This window comes from Pongo pygmaeus, chromosome 10 (genome assembly GCF_028885625.2).
Source record: "Pongo pygmaeus isolate AG05252 chromosome 10, NHGRI_mPonPyg2-v2.0_pri, whole genome shotgun sequence".
NCBI lineage: Eukaryota > Metazoa > Chordata > Mammalia > Primates > Hominidae > Pongo > Pongo pygmaeus.
Window position 1 is genome coordinate 86,332,221 of NC_072383.2, and position 25,858 is coordinate 86,358,078.

Sequence of the window (25,858 nt, forward strand, 5' to 3'; positions counted from 1 at the left end):
GTCAGGGGTTCAAGATCAGCCTGACCAACATGATGAAACCCTGTCTCTACTAAAAAAAATACAAAACCTAGCTGGGCGTGGTGGCACACGCCTGTAATCCCAGCTACTCAGGAGGCTGAGGGAGGAGAATCACTTGAACCCAAGAGGTGGAGATTGCAGTGAGCCAAGATTGCGCCACTGCATTCCAGCTTGGGTGATAGAGCAAGACTCCGTCTAAAAAAAAAAAAAGCTATTACTGCCCTATGAGGATGATTACTCCTATAATGAAGAATGATGGGAAATTTGTCTCCAGGGCTGGGAGTAGGCCTGAAAATTCTGTAAGTATTTTGTGTTGGCCAAAGCAGGCTCATATTGCGTGTCTTTCATCTTTGGTGCTTACTAGAGCACTAACATATTAGTCAGAGAAGAAAGACTTTCTTCTATTTTGTAATCCTGTGACACCACTTTAAGTACAGTGGCTGGTAGCAACTCCTTGGTGACCCTTCAGAATTATGAGAATTGGGCAAAGTTGATGGCTGCTACCCATCAGAGCAGGAGTCCAGTTTATAACTGTGAATTGATCCTGTGCCTCTCCCCTGATGAGGATTTGTGTTTCTGCCAGAAGCTTTGCTCCAGGTACTGATGAAACCAGTTTTGGAAATAGAAAGTGCTTCTCTGAGAGATGACTAGCTTTGGAACTACTATTCAAAGAATAAGTAGTGTGTTTTAGAAGATGAGTATTTCCCACAAATGACAGAATGTTGGACTTAAAAACTTCTGTGGCAGTTTGGGAGGTGACAGTTGATAGTTGTGAAAGTTGTTGTCTCTTTGAGATTCGTGAAATACGCAGCTTTTTAGAATGCCTCTGAAAGAACAAAGAAGTCACTGGCACTCGACTATAAAATGCTAAAAAGTTTCTGGTTCCAACAGCACACAGCCAGCATCAGGTGTTTTCTTTTTTGATAAATGCGGGCGGGGTGTGATGTGAGAGAACTTTTTGTGTTTTCCTGTGAGAAAAAGATAGTAGAAAAGAAAGTAAACACATTGAAATGGCAAATCTCTTTCTTCCTCCCTCCCCTCTGAATCCAGCAATCAAAAAACTGTGAATTTTTTAATATTTTTTTTCACTGTCAGTATTCAGTATAACTGTGAACTTTTTAAAGGAAGATGTTTTATTCTTTGAGAACCTCCTTACTAGTTAGATACCTCTAAGTGAGATATAGTTGTTTAACTTTTCCAAGGGCGAAGTCAGTAACATGCTGGACAGTTGAGTACATGCAGATAAGACAAAGAAATGAGACCTGGGCCTAGTCCAAGCCCATAAAGTATGGCAGTAAAGTCAAAATTACCCTACAACTTCAGGCTAGGAACTACTACATGCAATGAGATGGAAAGGCTACTATTCCTAAATATTTAGTATTTATTTTATTTAGTCATTGTCCGTCTTATCACTTACCCTCAAAATATTCTTTTGAGCAGTAAGTTGAGGCTGTTCTTAGCTCGCAGTTGATTGACAACCATTACTCAAACCATTTCGGCTGTTGGAGCTCACCTTTAATTAACAAGATTCTTATGAAAAACTTGAGAAAGAAATCTGATTGTAGGTATTCCTGTACTTTCGGATTAGTCTACGGCTGAAATTTCGCACTCACTCCGAAAAGAACATCAGAATCATTTCGACCATGTTATGCTGCACAATAAGGCGTAGTTCAAACGATAACTTTTTTTTGATCCCAGGTGTTTTATTATAGGGTTTTCTGATAGTCTTACCGGAAAGGCAGTTTTCGTTCTGCTTGGGAATCTGGGGATGTCTCTAGCCATTTCCAAACTTCTACAGTGCTTCCCCCACGAACTAAAGATAACAGGCAAGTAGTTTCCACTGGAACTGTGTTAAATCGACATCTGAAATCTTCATTGCTTATAACTTGATCTTATTTAATTTCCAAAAAAGTCATTGGTTACTAGGTATTGCTAAGTACCCACGTTTGGGAAACGCATCTTTTTTTTTTTTTTTTTTTTTTTTACTGTTATTAAAACCGAGGGTGGGGGGCTGAGGACGCACGTGGGAACGCACCAGGCGCTTCAGCTTCTGCACTACAACTCCCAGAAGGCGCCGCGGCCAGGAAGCCGCTTCTGGACGGGCGTTCCCGCCCCTCGCTGGGCTTGGTAGTTGGGGCGCAGGCGCGGTGGCTGGGCGCGGAGTGTGAGTGGCCTGAGCCCTGCGGGTGACAGCTTCAGGGCTTCTCCGGGACTGGACCGGACGCCGCTCGAAAGCGCGCCCTCCATTCGCGCTGCTTGTTGGGCTCATCATGAAGCGCTTGGGCTCCGTGCAGCGGAAAATGCCGTGTGTGTTTGTGACAGAGGTGAAAGAGGAGCCTTCCTCCAAAAGGGAGCATCAGGTACGGAGGAGCGCCGGGCAGGCTTGGCGGCCCGCGTGGGCTCCTCCCCGCGGCGCTGGCTCGGTGCGAACCCGGCGAGGGCGGCTGGGCGCGTTAGAACTGCCCTGCAGGCCAGGAGCCTCTGTAGGTTTCGCTGGGGAGGTCTGGGGTGGGAGTTCTGCACGCCCTGAGCTCCAGGTTCTTGTACTTTTCTTAGTTGTGAGGGAGGGAATTTGCGAAAGAATTTTCCTTATCAGGAGATTCAAACTTGTCCTCGCAGGGAAATGGATAACCCACATCCACAGCATGTCCCTTTCTTTTCAGGTCAGCACCTTTTGGGGAAACCCCCTAATCAGGTAATTGCCACAGTCCAAGCTTTACTACTTTTCCAGATTGCAGTAAGAAAGGGTGGATATTAGAAGACTTGCTTTACCTGTTCTGTCCGAACCAGTGGCAGTGTTGACAGTAGCCTAATTAGGTCACTGAAGTTCACACCTCATATTACCAGTAATTACTTAATTTATTCTAACTTTGGTGTTCTCAAGGTTTTCTATTGCAGCAACGTGTTTTCCATAGTGTGCCCTCGGTAAATGCTAGTGAGTAACCTATATTTGGGTAATTTTTTCATATTGTACCATAAAACGTTGTAGTCTTTGATCAGTAGTATCCCCAGTGATTAGTTGGGTGCTTCCCAACTTTGCTGATTTCAAACAAAACCAACATGTCCATTGGAAATCCACCTCACTTGAGTTTCATCATTGGCACTGGCTTTCTCGTCTTCTAGACTAAAACTTGTTTAAGGCAAAGATTGCCCTGTTATCTTTAGTCCCAGCTTCTAGGACCTGGCACGTGGTAGGCACTGGATAAATATTTGTTGAATTAAAGAATGAACCCTGGAATCATTTCATGCCAGTTTTCCATTCACCTTGATGCTTTTTACCTTATAGCATCTGATCTTTTCATGCTTTCTATTGCTGTCACAGCTGTTACAGTTAATATTTCATGTCCTGCTCATTGCACCACCTAATTGGTCTTACTTGCCACTCAGACTGATCATCACCATGTTCTTTCTTCGTCAAAATACCACAGTTATTACTCAATGTTTGTAGCAGTAATTGGCTTTTTTTTTTTTTTTTTAGCTGTAACAAATGTAATCCATATGAAACATTATCATCTGTTTTAGTATTTCACTCTACTGTGATTTTCAACTTCGTATGTTGGAGGGGAGTAGTTTGTGAAAGTATTCTCCACCAGGGAAAATAAGCAGCCCCTTCTGTTACCTCTCTGCAGTTAAGAACAGCTTACAGTATCGTTTATAGCATAGCATCCACATTCTTAATTATCATTCAGGGCCTCCCACTAATGAGGCTCAGTCTACCTTCCATCGTCCTTAAAGTGGATTCTGTTTTAACCATCTATTTCATCCTGTGAACATATAAACCACAATCCTGTCTCATATTTTTGCTCAGACTGTTCACTCTGGATCACCTCTAGAGTGTTTTTAATTTTTCAAGTCAGTTCTTCTCCATAAAATCTTAAATCAACTTAGCCATCTCAGTGATTTCCCCTACCCAGAAATTTGTAGAGGGCCACTCAGTTGATATTCACTATTTTAATACACATACCTTGTTTTTCCAGTTAATAGTCTAAAGCCTTTTATGACAGGTGGAGAAGGAGAACTTTGTGTACCCCTCAGTGTCTCGTGTTGTCCTTTGGATATGTCGATAGCAAAGAGCAGATGATTGATTTTTATGGAAGGAATGTTTATACTCATCAGCAGCTCCATGGGGCAGAGTAATCTTTCCCCTCCATAGGATCTTTGATACAAATTTAGATACACACACACTGCTATTGGACCAGACCCTGTGGCTCTACCACCCTGGGTTAAATTGATATTCTTTGAAACCAGCATCATAAGTTGGTGAAAACCAGTTATATTTTTAAAGTACTGAATCCCTACTAGACGATTATATTTTAAAAGTATTGAATCAGTACTAGAAGGGGCTAATTTCTTAGTTTACCTGTTTGCAATAGTGCATTAGTCTTAAGCTCACACACAGCAGTATGTTTATATTGTACAGTGTTGTTTCACTTTGTAAGATGATGCTACTTCAGATACAGACTATAGAAGTGGCATAAGTCTTTTTCAGAAATGAAAATGAATTATAGATAAAAAGTTAGTAGGAACCCAATAAACTGTCTTTTCCTCATCCTTGGTGCCCTTCTTCTTCCTGACAGTAGAAAAACCATAAATTAAATATGTAAACAGCTCACTACTGATAAAGCCGAAAGGGACAAAAAGTGAGTACTCTCAAAGCAAACAAACTCAAAGGAAAAACAAAAGGCAAGTGATTCTTAGTAGTTTTAACAGTGAAAATTGTTAGGGGAAAAACATGAAAAAAACAAAATCAGCTTCAAATCTTGAGTACTCATGGTGCAGACATAGAACTAAAATGGTTCTGAAGTATACGGTATAACATCTCTAAGATGGCATAGTGGGCCAGCTTGTGTTATCAGCGGGGCTGTATTTACAGGAGTGCTAATATGAGGTCTCGCCTAAGAGGTGATGCCAGCAGCTTTTACTCCTTTTTTATATTCTGCCTGCATAGTCTAGGACAAGGCTGTTCACAAACTAGATGCTCAAACTTTGTTGAATGAATTACCACAAAGATTTTTAGATCAACATAGACTCCTGAATACAACTTTCAAAGTAAACAATTCGTCAGACTACATGGGGATGTCAGGTCACTGTGAAGAAAACTGTTGTCAAAGTGAAGCCTAACTTAAGAGTCAAGAGATTTGTTTTATAGAGGCAATTTTTCTTTTGCCATCTTGAACATTTTTTAAGTAAATAAACCATAGCTGATACAGCTCAGAAATTTAAGTTTGTAGTACTGTCATGTCTAATATAAATCACTATTATTGGTAGGAAACCATCAGGGGGTGAACTTTCCTTTCAAGCAGATAATATATTTTCCTAAGAGTATTTATTGAACTTTATGATGATACATCTGAAGATTTTTAGGATATAAAACTGAATCAAGGATAAAATTGTTCTGAAAATTAAGGTGCTTTTAAAGTCTGTGATCTGTAGTGTTTAGACAGAGATGCAAGCTCTGTGACAATGAAGGTATACTAATGATAATTGCTTCATGAAAAGGATGAAAATCATAGTTTTTCAGCCTGTGCTTATAATAGCAGTTGTTTATCATGCAGTTGAGGAGGAAAAACATGAAAAAAGTAAATCCAGAAACCATTTGATTTTGGCTCTTAAAGAAACTTCTTGGTAGCAAATAGAAACTGATGTCAATTATATTGAGAAAAATGCACGAAAAAGAGACAAGAAGTATGCCAGAAGGTTCTTTGTGATACATCTGAAGGGTGATGACATGGGTGATTCATTTATGCCTTTGTATATTTCATTTACAAATTTTCTATAATGAGCATCTATTAGCTTTGCAAAGAAAAAAAGGTTAAAAAAGGCAAAAACAAAGTATGAACTATCTTCCATCTCTTTTGCCTGCTCCCTGAGAATGTGACCTGAGACAGGAGTACATTACCACATCCTTGCTAAGACTCCTTATGAACCAAGTCTTAATTAAAAAACAAGTTTTGTAAATCACAAAAATGTTTGTGCTTATAAAAAAGGGGGAAAGTCTCATGTACTGAAGAGTAGACTGACTCTTGGGAAAACTGAAAATTATGATTGAAAGATACTTGTATTGAACTACCAGAAGCACTTATGAAGTTTAAGTTAATTAAACATACAATCTAGTTTTACCTTCACGCAGATCCAGACTCAATGTCTGCCTTGCATTCTTCAGACATATTAAGAAACCTTACCTTTTGTTTTTTTCCTCAGATATTTACATGGTATTCCTTTGCCTCAAATTTGGTTAAAGGTTGCCTCCTCAAAGTTTCTCTTTCCACCGTATCCAAAATAGCACCTCATCCCTCTTTCCTTTACCCATTTGTTTTTAGCACTTGCTTGTCATAGCTAACATTATATTATGCATTGTGCTTCTTTTGTCTCCCTCATTAAAATGCAAGTTTCACCCAAGGCAGGTACTTTTTTGTTCACCTCTGTATTTCCAGTGCTGAAGACAATGCTTAATCTTAGGCATTTAGTAAATAATTGCAGGTATATGATTAAATATACTGAATGCTTGTGCTAGGGATGCAGCGTTGCAGAGAACAAAGGTGGATAAAGAAACGTAAATAATTACAGAATTGTGTAGAAAATCAGGTGTTGCTGTGATAGCACAGAAGGGAGGGAACAATTCGGAACTTCACAGAATAAATATTTTTAAATCATTCTGAAAGATGAACCAGAGATCATCCCTTAAAACTAATGAAATTAAGAAGATTTCAGGTGAGCATGTGTGCAAAGACATAGAGGCTATCTATCTATCTTAAACCGGTTTTCTCTCTCTCTTTTTTTAAGCCATTTAAAGTTTTGGCAACTGAAACTATAAGTCACAAGGCATTAGATGCAGATATATACAGTGCAATTCCAACAGAAAAAGTGGATGGAACATGTTGTTATGTTACTACCTATAAAGGTAAAATAAAACTATAATATTTACTACAAATATTACTTATTTTTCTTAATCACTTTACAGTCTATCTGAAATGAAGCATTTGCTCTTCATAAACCCTTGGAAACCTAAGTATAGTAGCAAAACAAAAAGGTCACAATTGTTATAGTTTACTTATTATATTATTGTATTTTCTTCTTGGGGGAAAAAAGGAAGGTAAGCAAAATATTTACTTAATACCCTTAAGGGCCCAGGCAGTATGGTGCTTGATATATATTATCTCCAATTTGTACAAGTAGCCTCTCCATTTCACAGACAATAAAAATGAGGTTTAGCAAACTTAAATAATTTGTCCAAGACCCAATAGTGACTGAATGGCTGAACTGGCAATGGGACCTATGTTTGTGTGACCCTTAAGCCTGTTCTTCCCGCACTGATTCCAGGGGCTTTGTTCCTCTTGGCAGTGTCTCTAATTAATTTCACTTTAATGTAGTTTAAAAGGTAGAAATGCAAATAGAAATTGTCAGTCATTTTAAGAAATGTTTGGAAAAGAGATTTTTTTTGCGATTATTTTTGGATGGTGAGATTACCTCTCACTTCCAGAAAAAAATAGCATCTGGACATATTCCTGGGGCATTAAATGGACATCTGGACACATTCTTTCTATCAGGAAATTTATTCTGAAATGCAGTAAAATAACTGGGCTAAAGCATACATAATATTTGCCATCTTAACCATTTTTAAGTATGCAGTTCAGTGGCATTAAGTATGTTTACATTGTTGTGCTACTATCATCACCTTCCATCTCAAGAATTGTTTTCATCTTATAAAACTGAAATGCTACTCATGAAACAACAACTCCTTATTCTCCCACCACCAGCCCCTTGTAACCAGCATTCTGCTGTCTCTATGAATTTGACTACTCTAGGTATTTCATATAAGTAGAATCATACAGTGTTTATTTTTTGTGACTGGCTTATTTCACTTAGCATAATGTCCTTAAGGTTCATTCATGTTGGTTGCACGTATCAGAATTTTACTCCTTTTTAAAGCTGAGTAATATTCCATTGCATGTATCTAGCACATCTTGTTTATCCAGTCAACCATTGGTGGACAGTTGGGTTGCTTTCATCTTTTGACTTTTGCGAATAATGCCACTGTAAACAGGCATGAACAGATATCTGAGGCTGTGCTTCCACAGAAGTGGAATTACTGGATGATATGGAAATTCTAATTTTTTGAGGAGCCACTATACTGTTTTGCATAGTGACTGCAGCCATTTACATTTCTACCAACAGTGCACAAAGTTTCCAGTTTTTCAATTTCCTCACCAGCACTTGTTTTCTGCTTTTTTCTGTTTGGATTTTTGTTTTTGTTTTTGGATAGTAGCCGTTCTAATGGATGTAAATGAATTGCATTTTTTATGATTACTGGTAAAAAAGAAACAAAAGGTCCATTGAACCAGAAATGATAATACATTTTTAATCTGGTTCTTCATATTATTTATCTGGATAGCTAATAAGTAGTACAGAATTTTTGGACCACTGTACAGCAGTTTCTTTATAAACCTTGGATTTGTATATTTGAGAAAACTGTAAAAGATTTTTCAGACTTTGATGTCTATTAAGAAACTATAGTGTGTATCATTATGCATGAGGATGGCAAACTGGGTTAGAATTTAACTGCTAAAGTCAAGTCACAGAACCCAAAGTGACAATGCTTACAAATCCACATTTATTACTACTAAAGGATTACTACTAAATTATTACTACTAAGGCATTAAAAGTAAAGATGTGTATTATAGCCAAGGACTGTCTCACAGTAAGGAGTATGGAGAGGCCAAGTAAAAGCTACTATTGTTCCCTGCTTTAGAGCCTTGGCAGGACACATTTTCTTAGATCAGGAACCACTTATGTGTGCAGGCAAACAGCTTGGAACCAGGGAATGCAAAATGGACTCACAGCTGGGGATTTTTATATTTTTGCTGGTCATGTAGGTAGGCATCTTGATGCTAAGTAACCAGCTTCAACAGAGGAGCCCTCCAGGGTTCTCAGACCAAGCTATCAGTCTCACTCCTACCAATAAAGAATACTAGCACAGTGCCCTGCAACTCCTCAGATCCATGAGTACACATCAACATTATTAGTATTTTCATGCCTTGATCAGGGGTCAGTGCCATGCAAAACAGCGCAGCCTGATTCTAGGTGTGTCAGAATTAACCCTTACAGCACAGTGTTATGTTTGGGGGGGGAGGGGTGGGGTGAATACGGTTATCTGGTTATGTTTCCATTTTGTAGAGGTAGCTTCAGTTGTGCATAAATGCTGCTTACTCATACAATATGACTATGCAGTGTCCTTATAAAAAAGATCATATATTTACTTTTTGTCTCATCCCCCTCATTCTTTAACCAGAGAAATAAGTCTTCTCATAGCATCAGGTACTGCTAGGAGGTATATATTCTTAGACTGCATATTTTCCTTTGTCTTCTTTGAGAAATTAGCCTCCTGTTTATTGACAAACTGTATTCTGAAATGTCTTTCAAGATAAGTTTTGTTTGCGTCATACTTTTCCTTTTGTTATTACTTTTTTAGATCAGCCATACCTTTGGGCTCGACTAGATAGAAAACCCAACAAACAAGCTGAAAAAAGATTTAAAAATTTTCTACATTCAAAAGAAAACGCAAAAGGTTAGTTTTTTTTTTAACTTTTCATGTTTAAATAGCTGAAATTTGTGGCGTATTTATTGCTGTGGTATTTCTGTACATTATATCCTTCTGTATAATTTAAGCAATTTAGGAAAACTATAATTGAATACTTTTATATATAAAAGGATATTATTGAAAAATATTGTAAAATATTTTCGTAATATTTGTCACTCTTTATAGTATGAGTCTATTAAAACATACAAATTACTGCATATTGAAATGAGTGACACATTTTGTTTAAGAGACAAATACATAATTTTATAAATCAAGTACAAATCTCAGGAAGTTTATTTTTAATTATTAAAATGCTTTTAAATATCTAGTAGATAGATACACTCACTGTATATGCATTCGTGTATTTATGTTTATATTTGTATTCATAGTATATTAAAAATTCATAAATCTAATACTTAATGGAATATGGTTACTTTAGTTTGACTGTTAAATACTGTATACAAATGGCGTATATGAAATTGAATATTTAAATTGTTAGTACCCTAATCTTAAGTACAGTCACGTTGTGGTGATAATGAATGGAGAATAATTGTATCACACCTGATATTATGAGGTTTTAGTAGCTGTTCCCATTTTGAGTCTGTTTAGTATTTTACGTTTTTTAAGTATCACCACATACAATATTATCTTTTTAATATTTTTTAGAATTTTTTTGGAATGTTGAGGAGGACTTCAAACCAGCTCCAGAGTGCTGGATACCAGCAAAGGAAATAGAACAAATAAATGGGAACCCAGTGCCTGATGAAAATGGACACATTCCTGGTATCATGATATCTCTTCTAGTGCAGTTTTGTGTTTACTAGTAAAATGATCAAAATATCCATTCAGTCAGAAATTACAGAATTTTAATCTGGTTCTTCATTAATATGTATAGCACAGAATTTCTGAATCAAATTTATATAAAGTCCTACATTTTATATCAAAGATGTTTCATATCAAGAATGTCCTCTTAGGTTTAGAATGTTTTCTAAGATAGGCATTTTTTACTAGCTGTAGTCTGTGACAATAAAGCGTCAAAAGAGAATAGCCTTGAGGCCAGGTGCAGTGGTCACACCTGTAATCCCAGCACTTTGGGAGGCTGAGGTGGGTGGATTGCTTGAGTCTAGTTTTAAGACCAACCTGGGCAACATGGCAAAACCCTGTCTCTACAAAAATTACAAAAAGTTAGTTGGGCATAGCATTGTGCGCCTGTAGTCTCAGCTACTCGGGAGACTAATGTGGGAAACACGTAAGCCCCGGAAGTTGAGACTGCAGTGAACCATGATCGTGCCACTGCACTCTAGCCTGAGTGTTGGACTGTGACCTTGTCTCGAAAAAACAACAAAAGAAGAGGGAATAGCTTGCAAGTTCTTGTCAGGATAGATGAGATGATCTAGTCTGAAATGAGATTTCAAGAAGTGGCTATACCATTAGATTAGGGATGGGAAAATTTTGCAAAGGTATGCTGAATAGGAAGATATCCCAGATTAAGGTTATAGGTTCTCAACTGGCATGTCTTGAGTGCCCATTATGTGCAAAGTCCTCTTAGTTTCTGGTAATACAAAAATGAAGGTCAGAACCCTTGTCCTCAATGATCTTTAATTAGACATTGGGAGAAATCAACCAATAATAGTATGATTTAAGAACTAACAGGAATGAATACATCAGGTACCACTGGAGAAAAGAGGAGGAATTCCTCATTTAGCTTGTGGTTAGTGGAGGCTCCTAAGAGGAGTAGACATCTGTACTGAAGCTTAAGGACCAGGAAGTCAGCTGACAGGGAAGAGGGAAGATCAGCTTAGGCAACCTCCCAGGAAGAGGAGAGGGCATGGGGTATTTTGGATATTTTATATAACACTTTATTGCAGCTAGAATGTTCAGGGTATATGACATCATGAAGCGGCTGTAAAAGTTGAGGCTGGAAGTGTGGTGGGCTCAGATTGGAAAGGCCCTTTTATTCTATCTAAAGGAGTTTGAAGTTCATCCTGAAGATAATGATTTTTAATCAGTGGTACAGCAAAAGCAAATTTAAGTTTTAGAAATAGAACTATGATAAAAGTGGGTTGGATTTCACTGGAGGCTAGGTGACCAGCAAAGAAGTTATTACGGTAATCTATTGTAAGTAATGAAGGGAGCCAATTCTGGCAATAAAAATGAGAAGGGTAATAGCAGTAACATTCAATAAACGTGGCATCAGTAAATTGTTCGGTATATATTGGAACATTTTAATAAACTTGGAACACTTACTGCATTATGTCCATTGTCCCTGAAGCTTGAGAGAAGGTAGAGAGAAAACTTATTTTATATAAAAAATTTTGAGCGCTGTGTCTTAGAATAATGCTCAGTTCTTACTGAATAAGGGTGAATTTTCTAGTAAAAGAATGCTAGGTGCTGTGTAGTGAATAACAGGTTAATTCTACAGAATAAAAAATGAACCCTTATGATTTTTTAAAAGGTAATAAACTCTTAACTTTCCCACTGAATTTTAAAGTAATATCTCTTGGTGATAGACACCCAGAAAACATGGGAAATTTACAACAAAAATAGAAATTACCTGTAGTGTCAATCTAAAGAAAAACGATCTAATAACAAATAATTTTCTTCTTTGTATGATAGGTTGGGTACCAGTAGAGAAAAACAACAAACAGTATTGCTGGCATTCCTCTGTAGTTAATTATGAATTTGAAATTGCCCTGGTACTAAAACATCATCCTGATGATTCTGGACTTTTGGAAATTAGTGCAGTGCCACTTTCAGATCTCTTAGAACAAACACTGGAGCTCGTAGGAACAAATATCAATGGAAACCCATATGGTGAGTGAAGACTTTTTCTTGTTCAGTTATTGTAACTGACATTTATAAAGAGAACTTTCTAGGTCAACTCAAAAAACATACACACACTAAAGAAATTACTAACAAATTTGAGTTAAGTTTCCTAGGATTATATCCATTTCTGTTAACTTTACATTCACAGAGAAATGAAACCATTTTATTAATCCAAAAGGTTGATTTTTATCCTCATTCTTTCCTGTAATAACATTACAGAACTATGTATGAAAAGTAATGACTCAGTTGTAACCCCCTTGCTTTTAAAAATTCAGGTGAGTTGAGTCGATTGATGAAAATGCACTTTTCATGGTTATTATAGCATCAACTTAAATAGCCAACGGTATAAAATAAGTAAAGAATTGGCAATGAATACTATGTTAAGTATCAAAATATATATCATAATGAATTGAGTGCAAGTACTGAGAGCACTGTGGGTTACACCTTGCTGACAAGGGGATGGGAAGACAGACCTAAGGATGCTAAAGCTGTAATAGGAAAATCCTATATGGAGATCAAAAGTAGACTGCCAGGTGTAAAGAAGCTAAGATGGTAATTAGACAAGTTATCAGAGATACAGTGCAGCTGTTTGGCAAACGTTGAAGAATAGTTGAATGTGGCCAGTGCCACACTGGTACCAAAGGTTGGCAGACTTTTTCTGCAAAATGCCAGAGTAGGTATTTTAAGTTTTGTGGGCCACTCTTCTGAAAGGAGCTACAGACAGTACTTACATGAGTGGGTGTGGCTGTGTTCATGGAAAACTATTTACAAAAAAAGGTATCTGTGTAGACTTGACCTGCAGGTTATAGTTTGCCGAACCGTGGTGGAGAGTACACCAAGGTGGAATTTAGAGTTATTGGAATAAGGTGCCAGTGCACTGGGTTATATTCCTTTTAAGGAAACCAACCAGCCTTTCTACCTTTATTCCTAAGTGTTTCAAAAGACTTTATTTGAAGAGGTACGTTTTCTAGTTCTTTTTGAAAGTTCCTTTAAATGAATATGGCTAATGGCAAATTTTCCCACTTAGGGTTAGGGAGCAAGAAACATCCATTACATCTTCTTATACCACATGGAGCATTTCAAATAAGAAATCTACCTTCATTGAAGCACAATGATCTCTTGTCCTGGTTTGAAGGTTGCAAAGAGGGTAAAATTGAAGGAATAGTATGGCATTGCAGTGATGGCTGTTTAATAAAGGTAATGGCAAAAATAGCTCCGGTGGGGTTATGTCATCTTATATTCCTACAACAGAGTAGAAGTGATACTAAAATTCTCTCTACAAATGGCAGCAATTCTTATTTGCAGTAAAGAAATTTAATTTTCTCATCCCATGTACCACCATTTTTTAAGAGGTAAAACAGTGCTTCCCAGTGTGTATTGTGTGGGGCAGGTGTGCTTCAGAATTAAAGTGATACTATATATCCCCTGCGTGGAAATTCATGTTGCACAGTAGTGCTCTCTGACACATCTTGTACTAACTTAACTCAGCATCTCCCAGACTTGAGTGTAGAATCTGTTGAGTAAAAAGAGTGCCAAGGTAACAGTTGATATATACAGAATGAATTATCTTACACTTTGTTCCCTTTCTGTCTCCTGGACTTGTCTATTTGATTTCTCACAGGTACCTGACATTCATAATATTCAAAACTGGGCCTAGTTGTAACTCTCTGACTCCACATAATTCACTGAAGTAAAAACTTGGATATTAATTTTAACCCCTCTTTTCATTACTTCATACATCCAGTTATCAATTCCTAACAGTTCTAATCTATGTACTTCTTCCCAACTGTTAATTTTAATTTAAGCCAAGATTCATGCTTTAACTATCATATCACCCTCCAAAAATAGTATCTTTCAGTTTTAGCCCTGTCCTCTCCATTCTTCACAAACGAATAAGCATATTACTTTCCTGCATAAATCTGTTCAGTTACATTAAATATTCATGATCTGGCCTCTGCTTAATTTCCCAGAACTGCTCTCCACCTCTGCCCCCACAAACACACTCACATTGTGTTTGCTGTAACCATATTTACATGATTGCAATTAGAGCAAAATCTCCATTCTATCAATCATATAACATTCCTTTCAATTAGAATGCCTCCTTGCCCACATTTTTCAGGTAGCTAGTCTGTACTCAGCAACAGGCTCTATGATTCATAACATTTTATGGAGCCCCTGATAATGTTCCTGGCATGTTTCCAGGTGCTGGACATACACAGTCAACAAAACAAGGTGTCTGCCTTCATGAAGCTCACATTCTAATGGGGAAGACAGACAATAAACAAATATGTAATATGTCAGGAGAAGAACAGCTATAAAAAAAAAAAAAACGGAGTAAGATAAAGTGGAGTCTTACACAGTACCTGGCAGACAGTAGGCACTCAAAATAAATATTTCTAAGTGAATGAAGATAGTATCCGTATGCTAAAGCTAATACCTTTTTTCTCTTTCCAGGTCCATCGCCATCATCTTGGCTTATGCTGGCCAATTCCAGATACTTACATGAATTCAAGACCAGTTATTATCAACATGAACCTGAACAAATGTGACTCTGCCTTTGATATTAAGTGTTTGTTTAATCATTTTTTAAAAATAGATAATCAGAAATTTGCTAGACTCAAAGATATAATATTTGATGTATAAAATGCAAATAAAATTAGTTTATCATTATATTCTAATCTTGAGTATTCTACCATATTTAAAAATATCTTAAGGTTCCTGTTCATTATGAAACATCAATATGTTTTCTACCATTTGTGAAGAAATGAATTTTCCAGTTTCAAGTACCTATTCAAAATTTTATTAAAAACCAGCAAATTAATTTTAATCTCTAGCCATAAAAACATAAGTAATAATAAGCTCCTAAGCTTGTACAAAGGCTGGATTCTCTCCACTATAACTGAGTGGTAATTTAAAGACAACAATTTAATGTCACTAATTTTCAAAATTAAATAGTTTAAGCTCAATTTAATTTTGCTAGATATTTAACAAAATATACGGCTCAACCTCATAACCTATATGTGTGTATGTCTACATCTGTATATATATCATAGGATTTGAGAATCTTAACACATATATAAATATATATAAACTCCAATTTTAAATATTAAAATTGCTGAATTTACCCTCATATTCTTTCTTTAAAAAACTTAAAACATTATGAATGTAGAGAAATTCACCAGAGCCCGTTGCCTATTTGATGGCCATAACAAGTCTTCAAGTATATACTTTTATAAGTTGAAAATTTCATATAATTTTATTTATTAAGAATTCCAATCTAAGTATAAAGGTACAAGGTAGTGAGAAGGAAATACTACAGTTCAGAGAACTGCTTATTTCCAAGTATATTTTAACTTATAAAGTTAATAAATAGTTAAATGAAACACAGTTTATAGGTGACCTTTAGTAAATGGGGAAATTAACAGGACTTTCTTCTTCATCTTCAAACTCTTCAGAAGCAGCAACAGGGCTAGTTAATTCAACTCCCAATTGTTCTGAAAGTTTTTTTACCTTCTCTTCTAAGAGAATATTCTTCTTCACTTCTTCCTTGTAATTATACTTAAGATCTTCAATTTCTTCAAAAAATGAAGGATCAAAATTTTCCAGTTCTTTTTTCAGCTTTTTTATTTCCTCCTAATAGAAACATTATCTTTAAAAGTTGCATATAGGAAATATACATATTTTAGGTTTGAACTAAGAGATTTAATTGTAAATATGAAAGCCAAAGTATTCCTGAATGGTCGAATACAGCAATAAAGGCAGAAGAATTAAGATTTTTCTTTGTTCCATTGTACAGTGTAAATAACTAAGTTGTTAACTGTCAAGTCCAGTTATCTATTCTGTAAGTTGTATTCTAGTCTTTGACTAAAATTTATCATCTCTTATAGTGGGACTTAATCTTTCTCTAAAAGCATATAAGATCCTCTCAATAGAGCAATCAATCAAAAAGATTTTGTGATTCATAACATTGAAGTTAGTCTGGTTGAGTTTTGGTTTAGACTTCATTTATATTTTCCTTACGAATATCTAATATTTAATGAATAATGATCAACTTTTTATAAAGTTATGATCAGGGAAACCTTTGGGACTTCTGACAATTAGGCATCTGGTGAAGAGACAATTCAAGCCTTAGTGACTATTTAGAATAGCCAGTGATCACTAGCTAATTCTCATATCCATGCCTTTTTGTCCTGTTTACAGTCTTAAAAGAGGTAAAACATAGCAAATATTTTTTTAAGGGAACTATAACCTTAGGATTCCTGAAAAGAATTTCAAAAAAAACTAAAGACACTGTTGCCAATGTGACCCAAAACTTAAGAACATACTAATGGCATATATTTGTTACAATTAAAAAATAAATTTACTACTTAATCCTATGTTGAGTCTGAATTTTTTGTTAGCTCTTATTTAATAAATATGTTAGGAATAGTCAGATGAACATAATTAACTTTGCAATATAAAGGTCAAATATAAGATGTTATTACTGAATTTTTTAGGATACGTACTTAAAGATGGTAATGAAAATAGTTTTCAACAGCTGTTTTCACAAAATGATACTAAAATATAATTAAATATTACCTTCAAATGCTGCTTTTCTAGATCTGACATTTTGAGCTGTGTCTCTAGATCTTTTACTTTTTCCTTTAGCTGATCAGCATCTGTCGAAAAAGTTATACAAATTAGACTCAGCTTTTTCCCACTACGAATGAGTTCAAGGTAATGGATTTGTTCTAGAGAACACAGATATGTAAACACTTGATGCTGCTGCCTCCCTCCATCAAGTATTATAATTTCATAGGAGGCAGAAAGAGGTGTCTGCTAGGTATTAGAAGTGTAGGCCAAGTTATTTTTTCTTCACATGATAGAAATTTTACAAGGAAAAAATCCTAAAGCCAGGGAAACTTGTTAGGTACTAAAAGTACAACAGAAGAAAAGCAGACTGTTGGGTAAGGGGCTATAACCTTAAGCTAGCCAAATGCTCCCGCTATCCAACACAACACTGGCTATTCCATGTAGGTTATTACACATTTACTGCGCAATTACTATGTACAAAACGTGTCATGCAGGCTGTGTAATACAAAGATAAGTAAGACATAGCCCTGATACTTCAGTAGGAAAACAAAAGTCTCCAAATATAGCACAAAAGTTCTAATTTATTGGATTCACCCTGCAAGTTAACATACCTCTAACTTTATCAGCAGGCAAATAGGATTTTTGCTTTAATGCTATCTTTGCTAGATATCTCTTTTCTTTAGATTATATTACACTACATTTAATCGGTCATATTTTACAGCCATTGAAAAATAATAAAATACTGAAAGTTTGAGAAAGTAAGGAGCAGCAAACATTTTCATGGCTGGGACAAGTATCTTTTTTTTTTTTGAGACAGTCTCACTCTGTCGCCCAGGCTAGAGTGCAATGGTGCAATCTTGGCTCACTGCAACAACCACTGCCTCCCAGGTTAAAGCGATTCTCCTGCCTTAGCCTCCCTTGTAGCTGAGATAACAGGCAAGTGCCACCATGCCTGGCTAATTTTTATATTTTTAGTAGAGACAGGGCCTTTCACCATGTTGGCCAGAGTGGTCTTGAACTCCTGACCTCAGGTGATCCGCCTGCTTCAGCCTCCCAAAGTGCTGGGATTACAGGTGTGGTGCACTACTGTGCTGGGCTTGGGATAAGTATCTTAAAAGTTATCCTGCCATTTATATAGACGGTGATTTAGAATTTCCAAAACAGTTCTGGTTTGATTTTAAGCCTTAATCTTTGAAAAATGACAGGTAATCTCTCTACTTCACATCAGAAATAAGGAATTTTAAGAGTTCAGAAATTCCCTTAAGAAAGTGAGGTTTGGAAAGATTAGAGAACTATCTATGGCCATATGACCCTTAATGCACACGCACCTGATCTCTGATCTCAGAAGCTAAGCACTGTTGGGCCTGGTTAGTACATGGATGGAAGGAAAATTATAAAATTTTCCTCACATCAACAGCACTAATACTGTGTCTAGTCTGGTACATACCAAGCTGGCTGCTATAAGACATATTTTGAGAGTATTTAATATGTACTTTTAGTTACCAAGACGTAGCATAGCATAGCGGGTTAAGGGCTAGGAATGCCAAGGAGCTGTGGAGTTTCATAGATTTAGATTTTAATCCTGCCTCTGCTATTTCCTAGCTGGCTTGGGGAATGGTTACTTAAACACTTTGAATCTGTTTATCACATAAAATGAAGACAGTAATACCTATCATATGTGGTTGTAAATACAGAATGCTTGTAAGGCAATTAGCGTAGTGTCTAGTACAACTCACACATGATGGCTTTTATTACAAATTAGTAATAGGACTACATAGCATATTGAAAAAGCTACAAGAGATAGTCAAAGATAGTTCAGATATAAATTGGTATAATCCTTTGGAGAGAATGGCATCTCTATCATCCTATCAAACAATGGCATAATGAGGTCAATAAATTAATCATATTTTATAAAAGCAGAAACTTGGAAGCAAACTAAATATCCATCAAAACATAAATGGTTCATTGTACTTATACATGCAATAATACACTACAGAATTATTAAATGGATGAGACAGATTTATGAACAGACCTCAAAAGATGTCCATGATAAACTGTTAAAGGCAAATACGCTAGAAATGTGTACAGTATTAGTTCAATTTTATGTTACTTGCCAAGAAAATATATATACGTATATGCAAAGTCTATTCTCTATCCATAGTAGTTTTGGTCTATAAAGTTAGCCCACTTAGTGCATATCAAACCACTGCTGCTATGGGAAATATGTACAGACATGCATATATATACATACACCTACACATCTCACACAGATGATAATCTTAAATCCTAAAGATAACTCATCCTGGCAAATTCTATTTATTTACATAAGAAAACAAGGTTCAGAAGTGTTACATGAATCTCCTAAGGCTAAAGCACTAACAAGCCTCAGAATTGGGATTCAAATCCCTTCCAACAGGCCCCAGAGCCACAGCTTCTTGCACTATGTTGTGCTGCCCTCTACTGTCTCCATCGTCTGCTCATTTCTCTATGAAAACTGAAATGAGGATACTGAGCACTGCCTTGTTGGACTTCTGCTGGGGACATGTAGGTTGGATTATTCAAACTTTCCAAGGCTCTGCGGATGTTTGTTTGCAAATGTGCTGCGAGTGTTGATTTGGGGATTACATACACGCTTTAGTGAGGAGGTGATTTAGAAAATACAGAATCCACAAATAATGAGAATCTATTGTACATTATACATATGAACATACAAACACATGTATGCATATGTGATATATATGTATACAAAATATGTGTGTATGTATATGTAGGAATGAGGAATGATTAGTAATCACTTTTCAATGGGAATGGAAGGGAGCAGAAAGATATTTTCTTTTTACTTTGTAAAAGGAAAAAAACATAGGCAGTATTTACTTATTTGCAGTTTTTAAAAATGTTCAGAGGACTTGAAAGAGCCTATACTTAGAAACTGGAAGCAACAGACTGAGTATTCATTGCTTAGCACTGTACTGTGATTAAATCTGTAACACCCAGATGGAGAACAAAGAGAAAAACACTTGGGTACTTGCTACTCTATAGTATAAACAACACAAAGAGAAAAATGGGAATATTTTTATATTAATAGCACGGAGAGACAAGAGACCCAAAGCTTATCAGGAATTCGATTTTACAGGGAGACAATGATCAGAAATCTGAGCCAAAAAAAAAAAAAAAAAGGCAAACCCAAATTCAAAAACTTGGGGGTAGCTAACATGTTTTTTAAAATACATTACCAGGTATGGTGCTTTCAGCTCCACTTTGGTCCTTGTTAGCTTCTATCTGATGGATTAATTCTGCTTTCTCTTTATCCAGCTGACTATTAGCTAATCTAGAACACAATGATAATGTGTTAAAAAAATAAAGCAGATATTGCTTCATAAAATATATGGGCATTTCTTATGAACTAGTGATGTACAGTAATCAGAACAAGCTAGTCTTTATCAAAGTAAACATTTACTCTCAATGCTACGATGTCACCATTCTCAAACAAAAAGACTGGAATACAAAAGCCTTCATGTTTTTCTTAATATCTGACCTGATGTCATTTGCAAGTGTGGTTTTGTTATAAGAGGAGCCTAATGAAAGCAGGCTACAGAGACCCCTGAAAGTAAAAAATTACTTGTTCTCTTTCATTAGTATTTTCCTCTAGGAAGCTAGGGTTTAACTCATTCTATGCTCTTAGAAAAGTTTAAACTAAATTCCAAACTGGAAACTTAGAGTTGGGTTTATCCTTTTTTTCCAGTGTATATTATGAAAAAGAGAGTGATTAGCATTAGAGGGAAGAAATAAAGACCTAATAAGCCTGTTAGGCAGTAAAGTTGAAAAATGCTTGTCTCTAGTTGTAGCAATTCTGAGTATATAAAAACTAATAATTATTTTTTTAAAGAAAAAAACAAAGTAGTCATATGAACACATGATGTACCTAAGAACTTGAAGCTCCCGTTTAAGGCCTTGCTCTGTCTCAGCACCTTCAGGAACATGTTTAAGAATCTTAATCTTTGGGGATAATGAAAAGTTAGAAGATAAGGTTTGCCATGGAAATATGAAGACTTATAAAGATACACATTTTTAACCAAGCATAATATTAAAATATGGTTTTCAAAAGCACGCATAGGCAAATTTCTATGTTCTATTCACCATTCATTCAACAAGTATTGAGTACTACTGCATAACTGGCATTGTCCTAGGCACAGAGGCTGACAGCAGTGAACAAAATAGGCAATGTTCCATCTTGCATGGTCCTCATTTAGTGGGGAAACACAAAGAATGTGTGTTTAATATGATATGATGTAATATAGTGCCAGATGGTAGGAAGAGCTATCAAGAAAAAATAATCCAGGGTAAGAGGATAAAGAGTGATGGCAGGTAGTATAGGGTTAGGGTCAGGGTTAGGGAAGGTCTCTCTGAGGAGCCTCTATTTCAGCAGAGACATGAAGTCTGGGAGCAAGCTATGAGAATATTTGGGTGAACAGTATTCTAAACAAAGGAAACAAGTGTAAGGACTTGATGCTTAAACGAATTTGGATTGTTTAAAGTACTGAAAGAAGGTTAATGTGGTTAAAACATTGTGAATGAAATGAAGGGAAAAGTAGTAAAAGATGAGATTGGGAAGAAAACTGGGTGCCAGACCTCATATGTTGTTCTGGGATATGAAAAGAACTTTTAGGTTTTATTTTAGTGTGATGGAGAACCACTGGAAGATTCTGAGGACAGGACTTTGTGCTTTGTGCTTTGTGACGTGCTTTACGTTTTAAAAGAGTTACCTGGCAACTGTGTGGAGACAGACTGGAAATAGAAATAGGGTGAAATAATCCAAGAGTGGAAGCTGAGATACCAGCTTGGATATTATGGTAGTTATTCAGGTATAAAACAATAGCTTGGACAAGACTGGTAGTGATGTCTCAAGATGCCAAGAAGTGGTCATATTTGGGATATAGTTTGAAAATAGAGCTGACATGATTTAATGATAAAAAAATGTGGAGAATGAAAAGAATGAAGTCGTTGATGATCCAAAGTTTCTGGCTTAAGCAAATGGGTGAATGGGGTACCCTTCAGTTAGATGGGTCTTCTTAATCGAGTCCATTTTTATCTATATAAGACAATGCAAGGAACATCTTGCGATATAATGCATTATTTTATCATGTAAAGAAACATTACTTACCTGTTGTTCAAGGTCTTCATTGTATTTGTTAACTTTTTGTTCTCTCTCTGTTGCTTCTTTTACAAGCTGTTTAAGGTCAGTAATGCTTTGATTTTTTTTGGCAATATCAGTTTCCAATTCTTTTAACTTGGTTTCATACATTCTAAAAGTACAAGGAAAAAAGTATAGACATGGCAAATCATTTATGTCACTGATTTAAAAGTCAGTTCAAATAACTGTACTAAAAATAAGCAAGAATATCTTATTTTACTGTTTCTTCTAGTCAGTTTTAGCTACATATTTATTTAGCATTAAAAAGTGGTGGCAAGAGATAAGGTATCCCTAGTTAGCAGATGGCCCAATCAAAATAAAGGATTTGGGTATTTTCCAAGGATGGAGCCTGATCTGACCATTTTAAAGTTAATACCTTTTTTTCAATCACAAAATAAGAAAATGCAAAGTAAAATTCTTCAGAATATAAAATTCTGTATTACTAGATATTCTTAGAAATATAAAGATGGCAAATAAAAAGCTTTTCTCACATACACAGACACACATAGGAGGTATCTAGGTAGAAAAACACTAAGGGAGAGGAAAAAATTGTGCAAAAGCATGGGTAAGAAAAATAGTGTATGACGGGAGAGGGATAAAGCTTGTAAAAATGTGAATAGATTTATAATCATTAAAGAAACAATTAATAGTTCAAAAAAATGCAGACTCCAGAAAAAAAATTTCGTAATTGAACCAAACAGTTCTACAGGTTCGTCATACCTAAAGAAAAATAATGCTTACAATATCCAAACTTTTCCAGAGAAATGAATAGAAAGACTGCATTCTAAGTTAAAATGGCCAGTGTAGCTTTGGCAACAAAATCTGCTAGGATAATACAAGAAAGGAAAATTATGATTGTCTAAATATATTCAAACAGCTTTTGATAGATCTTAGAAACTTAGATTAGAAGGGAATGCTTTTAACCTGACAGAGACTATCACAGATCTACCACAAGTAAACAGTGAAATATCAGAAGCTTACTCCTTCACTTCATCTAATTTTCAGTTCAAAAGCCACCCAAACAGAGAGGCCTCCTCTGATCACCCTATCTAAAACAGCCCCCACATTGCCCTGGTTTGTCCCAGTAGTCAGGAAAAGGCCTGACATAGAATATGTGTTAATAAGTTTGTTGAATAAATAACAAAGCAACTATAAAGATGTCAGCATGAGCAAGACCTGTGTCATGGGTCCCAAAAGAGATCTCTGTAAACTGCTTTATTGAGAAGGGTATATAATCCTCCCAGATTTAAACTTTAGTAAATTTTTTTCTTCTTCTTTCTCTTTTTTAATGGATTTAGGGAACCTAAATTTGAGGTCAAGGATCAAAACGAGCCTTCTCTCTGTCAAGAGATTTCTACTTAGACTTATGTCTTCTGCAATGTCTTCCGCAAATGGTTTACTGAAGGCTTATGGTATGCTCAGTGACCTGTATCGTTCTCAGACGAAAAACACATATATGATCTAAAATGCAAAGTCATCTTCAATTATGATTAAATGTCATCATCACCTCTATTAACCATTTATAAACCTTATAAACTCTTTTTGCACTAACAATTTCTTTTGTAGCCCCATAGAGCCCCCTTAGAAAGAACTTGAGCCCACAGAAAGGATATAATTTACTTAAGATCATAGTAAGAATTAGGGTCTTTCAAAACCAGGGAAGCTACCTAGTCCTTTGAAGAAACCTAGGCAAGGTGGGCTCTTAAAAAAAAATATCCAACATAAAGCAGAGTCTGGCAATAGGAGGTACTAAGTAAATATCTGTTGAATAAATAGATTTCAGAGTAACTCAAAATTCATTCTGAGTCCATATGTGATTATAGAAGAAAACAAAAGAACGACCAAGAAATCAACTGATAGGGCTGCTGGCTCAGAGCCACTGCTAGGGTCCAAGAAGACAGTAGAAGAGACCCCTTCTCCCACTCCATATCATCACATTTGTTATTTCATCTCACCTTGACACCGGCTTTCTGACAGAGTAATTTTTCACAGTGTGTAGATGGGAAAAGTGAGAGCCAGAGTGGAGAAGTGTGGATTCTGGGTACTCTAGGTTTAGTATTAGGACAGGAACCAAGGACTCCTCCAGGCCTTCATGTCCATCTGGGCTGTCCTTTAATGTGCCTGCTTAATCTTTCTCCTTAGACTTGGTTGACAGGGGCAAGTACAGTGCAGCAGGCCCTCTGTGGGACTTGCTGTAGCCTCACAGTACTAAGCCTCCCATCCTAGTTGTAGTGATCACTATCTTGCCTCCCATCAAGACCATTCCAAATAGCAGACATGGAAGATGAAACCCTCAAAGACATCAAAGGGGACATTGGAGGTGCATGGGCATAAGGAACTGTATGAGAATGTTGAGATAAAGATGAGTATGCCTTTTGAAATGGGGGCAGCAGATGTAGATGTAGATGTAGATGGTAAAGGATACCACTTCATACAGGATGGCTTTAATGGGAAACGACATGGGCAGGATCCCACTGGTCAATGACTTCCAGACTCCTTGAAGCAGCTGCTTAAAGTTGGAAATGAGAATGACACGAAGAGCCTTTTACCTACTCATCACAGTCATGATGAACCACACATGAAGATAGTGGCAACAGACTGAATGTTTACTCATAAACTCCCACTACCTCTTTCATAGCCACAAAAATTAGTTTCACAGGTTGGAATCCCATGTGTTCAGGGTGGGAGAAAATCAAGTACCAGAAAGCAGAAGCTAGTAAGACATCAAAGCTGCTGCTGAATTCATCTCTTGGGGCTATCTGAAGAGAAAGTTGTCCAGGATATAACTCTAAAAGCATTGCAGCACAGCCTAGATCCAGTATGCCACACATTGTGACAAGACAGCTCAATTATTCCTGGCTCATACTTGAGAAAGCAAATTATACAATCAAGAAGCTGAAGCTGCAGTTGGAGAAAAATAGCACCCAGGAGAAGCTGAGCAGCCTCAGCCTAGGCTCATAGCTGATGACAGCTTCATGATGCACACACAGCACAGCTCCAACTCCTTCGCCCAGCCCCAGCTCTACTCTGTCCCATGCCCTGCTACCCAAACAAGGTTAAACAAGTTAAACATTTCAAGGAAGAAAAAGTCTCCAACAATACTACAACAGAAAAAAAAGTATTATGTTAAAACAACAACCAAACTGTTCATCAGGAAGAAACCAGGTTATTCAGAATAGTGTTGTCTTTTAAAACAATGCCAAAATTTGAAATGATTAAACTTTGTACAAGTTTAAAACTCTGTTCCTACCTTGTAACCACAATGGATTTCCAGCTCTTACTATCAGCACCTTCAAGCTGTGGACCTCTGCTTTCTGCAAACTGCAATCTCTTACCAGTCTCTTCTAGTTGAACTGTCATCTTCTCATTTAATATCTCTAAATTATTCTTTGCTATCCGTAATTTCTCTGCAGCATCAGTTTCCTATCATTAAATGCTAATTAGTATTTTATAAGAAAACATAATACTGTTCTCATAGATTCAGTGTATTCAAAATTATCATTACAAATTGGAAAACAAAAATAACCTGGGGCTCTAAATGCTGATTAAAATTTCAATAAATTCAACATTTCTCTCCTTTAAAGCAGCAATATAGCCAATAATAATTAGAACAACAGATCCTGAAAATGAGGTCAGAGAAATATATTTAGTTACTAGTGATTACTTTAAATTTG

At 36.3% G+C, this 25,858-nt stretch overlaps 2 protein-coding genes across 11 annotated transcripts in view; one reads left to right on the forward strand and one right to left on the reverse strand.

Moving 5' to 3' along the window:
* The first annotated feature begins 758 nt into the window (after positions 1–758).
* On the forward strand, positions 759–16,797 carry RLIG1 (RNA 5'-phosphate and 3'-OH ligase 1). The gene is made up of 7 exons (XM_054442072.2): positions 759–2,378; positions 6,802–6,919; positions 9,488–9,583; positions 10,262–10,378; positions 12,212–12,409; positions 13,449–13,618; positions 14,876–16,797. The coding sequence occupies exons 1-7, from the start codon at positions 2,289–2,291 to the stop codon at positions 15,062–15,064; spliced, it is 978 nt and encodes a 325-aa protein (XP_054298047.1). The 5' UTR covers positions 759–2,288; the 3' UTR covers positions 15,065–16,797.
* Positions 15,650–25,858, reverse strand: part of CEP290 (centrosomal protein 290) — a 93,409-nt gene continuing 83,200 nt past the window's right edge. For all 10 annotated transcript variants that reach the window (XM_054442057.2, XM_054442056.2, XM_054442055.2 and 7 more), the window contains 6 exons: positions 25,435–25,607; positions 22,155–22,296; positions 20,916–20,989; positions 20,227–20,321; positions 17,000–17,079; positions 15,650–16,054 (listed from right to left, as the gene is read on the reverse strand). In XM_054442057.2, coding sequence (XP_054298032.1) covers positions 15,824–16,054; positions 17,000–17,079; positions 20,227–20,321; positions 20,916–20,989; positions 22,155–22,296; positions 25,435–25,607 — 795 coding nt within the window. In that variant the 3' untranslated portion in view covers positions 15,650–15,823. The remainder of the gene's footprint in view (positions 16,055–16,999; positions 17,080–20,226; positions 20,322–20,915; positions 20,990–22,154; positions 22,297–25,434; positions 25,608–25,858) is intronic.

Bases quoted from the DNA above. Each gene is read 5' to 3' on its own strand.
- RLIG1 (XM_054442072.2), top strand. From the start codon at position 2,289: ATGAAGCGCTTGGGCTCCGTGCAGCGGAAAATGCCGTGTGTGTTTGTG. The intron at 2,379-6,801 runs GTACGGAGGAGC...TCTTTTTTTAAG, and splicing joins CCTCCAAAAGGGAGCATCAG to CCATTTAAAGTTTTGGCAAC. The intron at 13,619-14,875 runs GTAATGGCAAAA...TTCTCTTTCCAG, and splicing joins GTGATGGCTGTTTAATAAAG to GTCCATCGCCATCATCTTGG.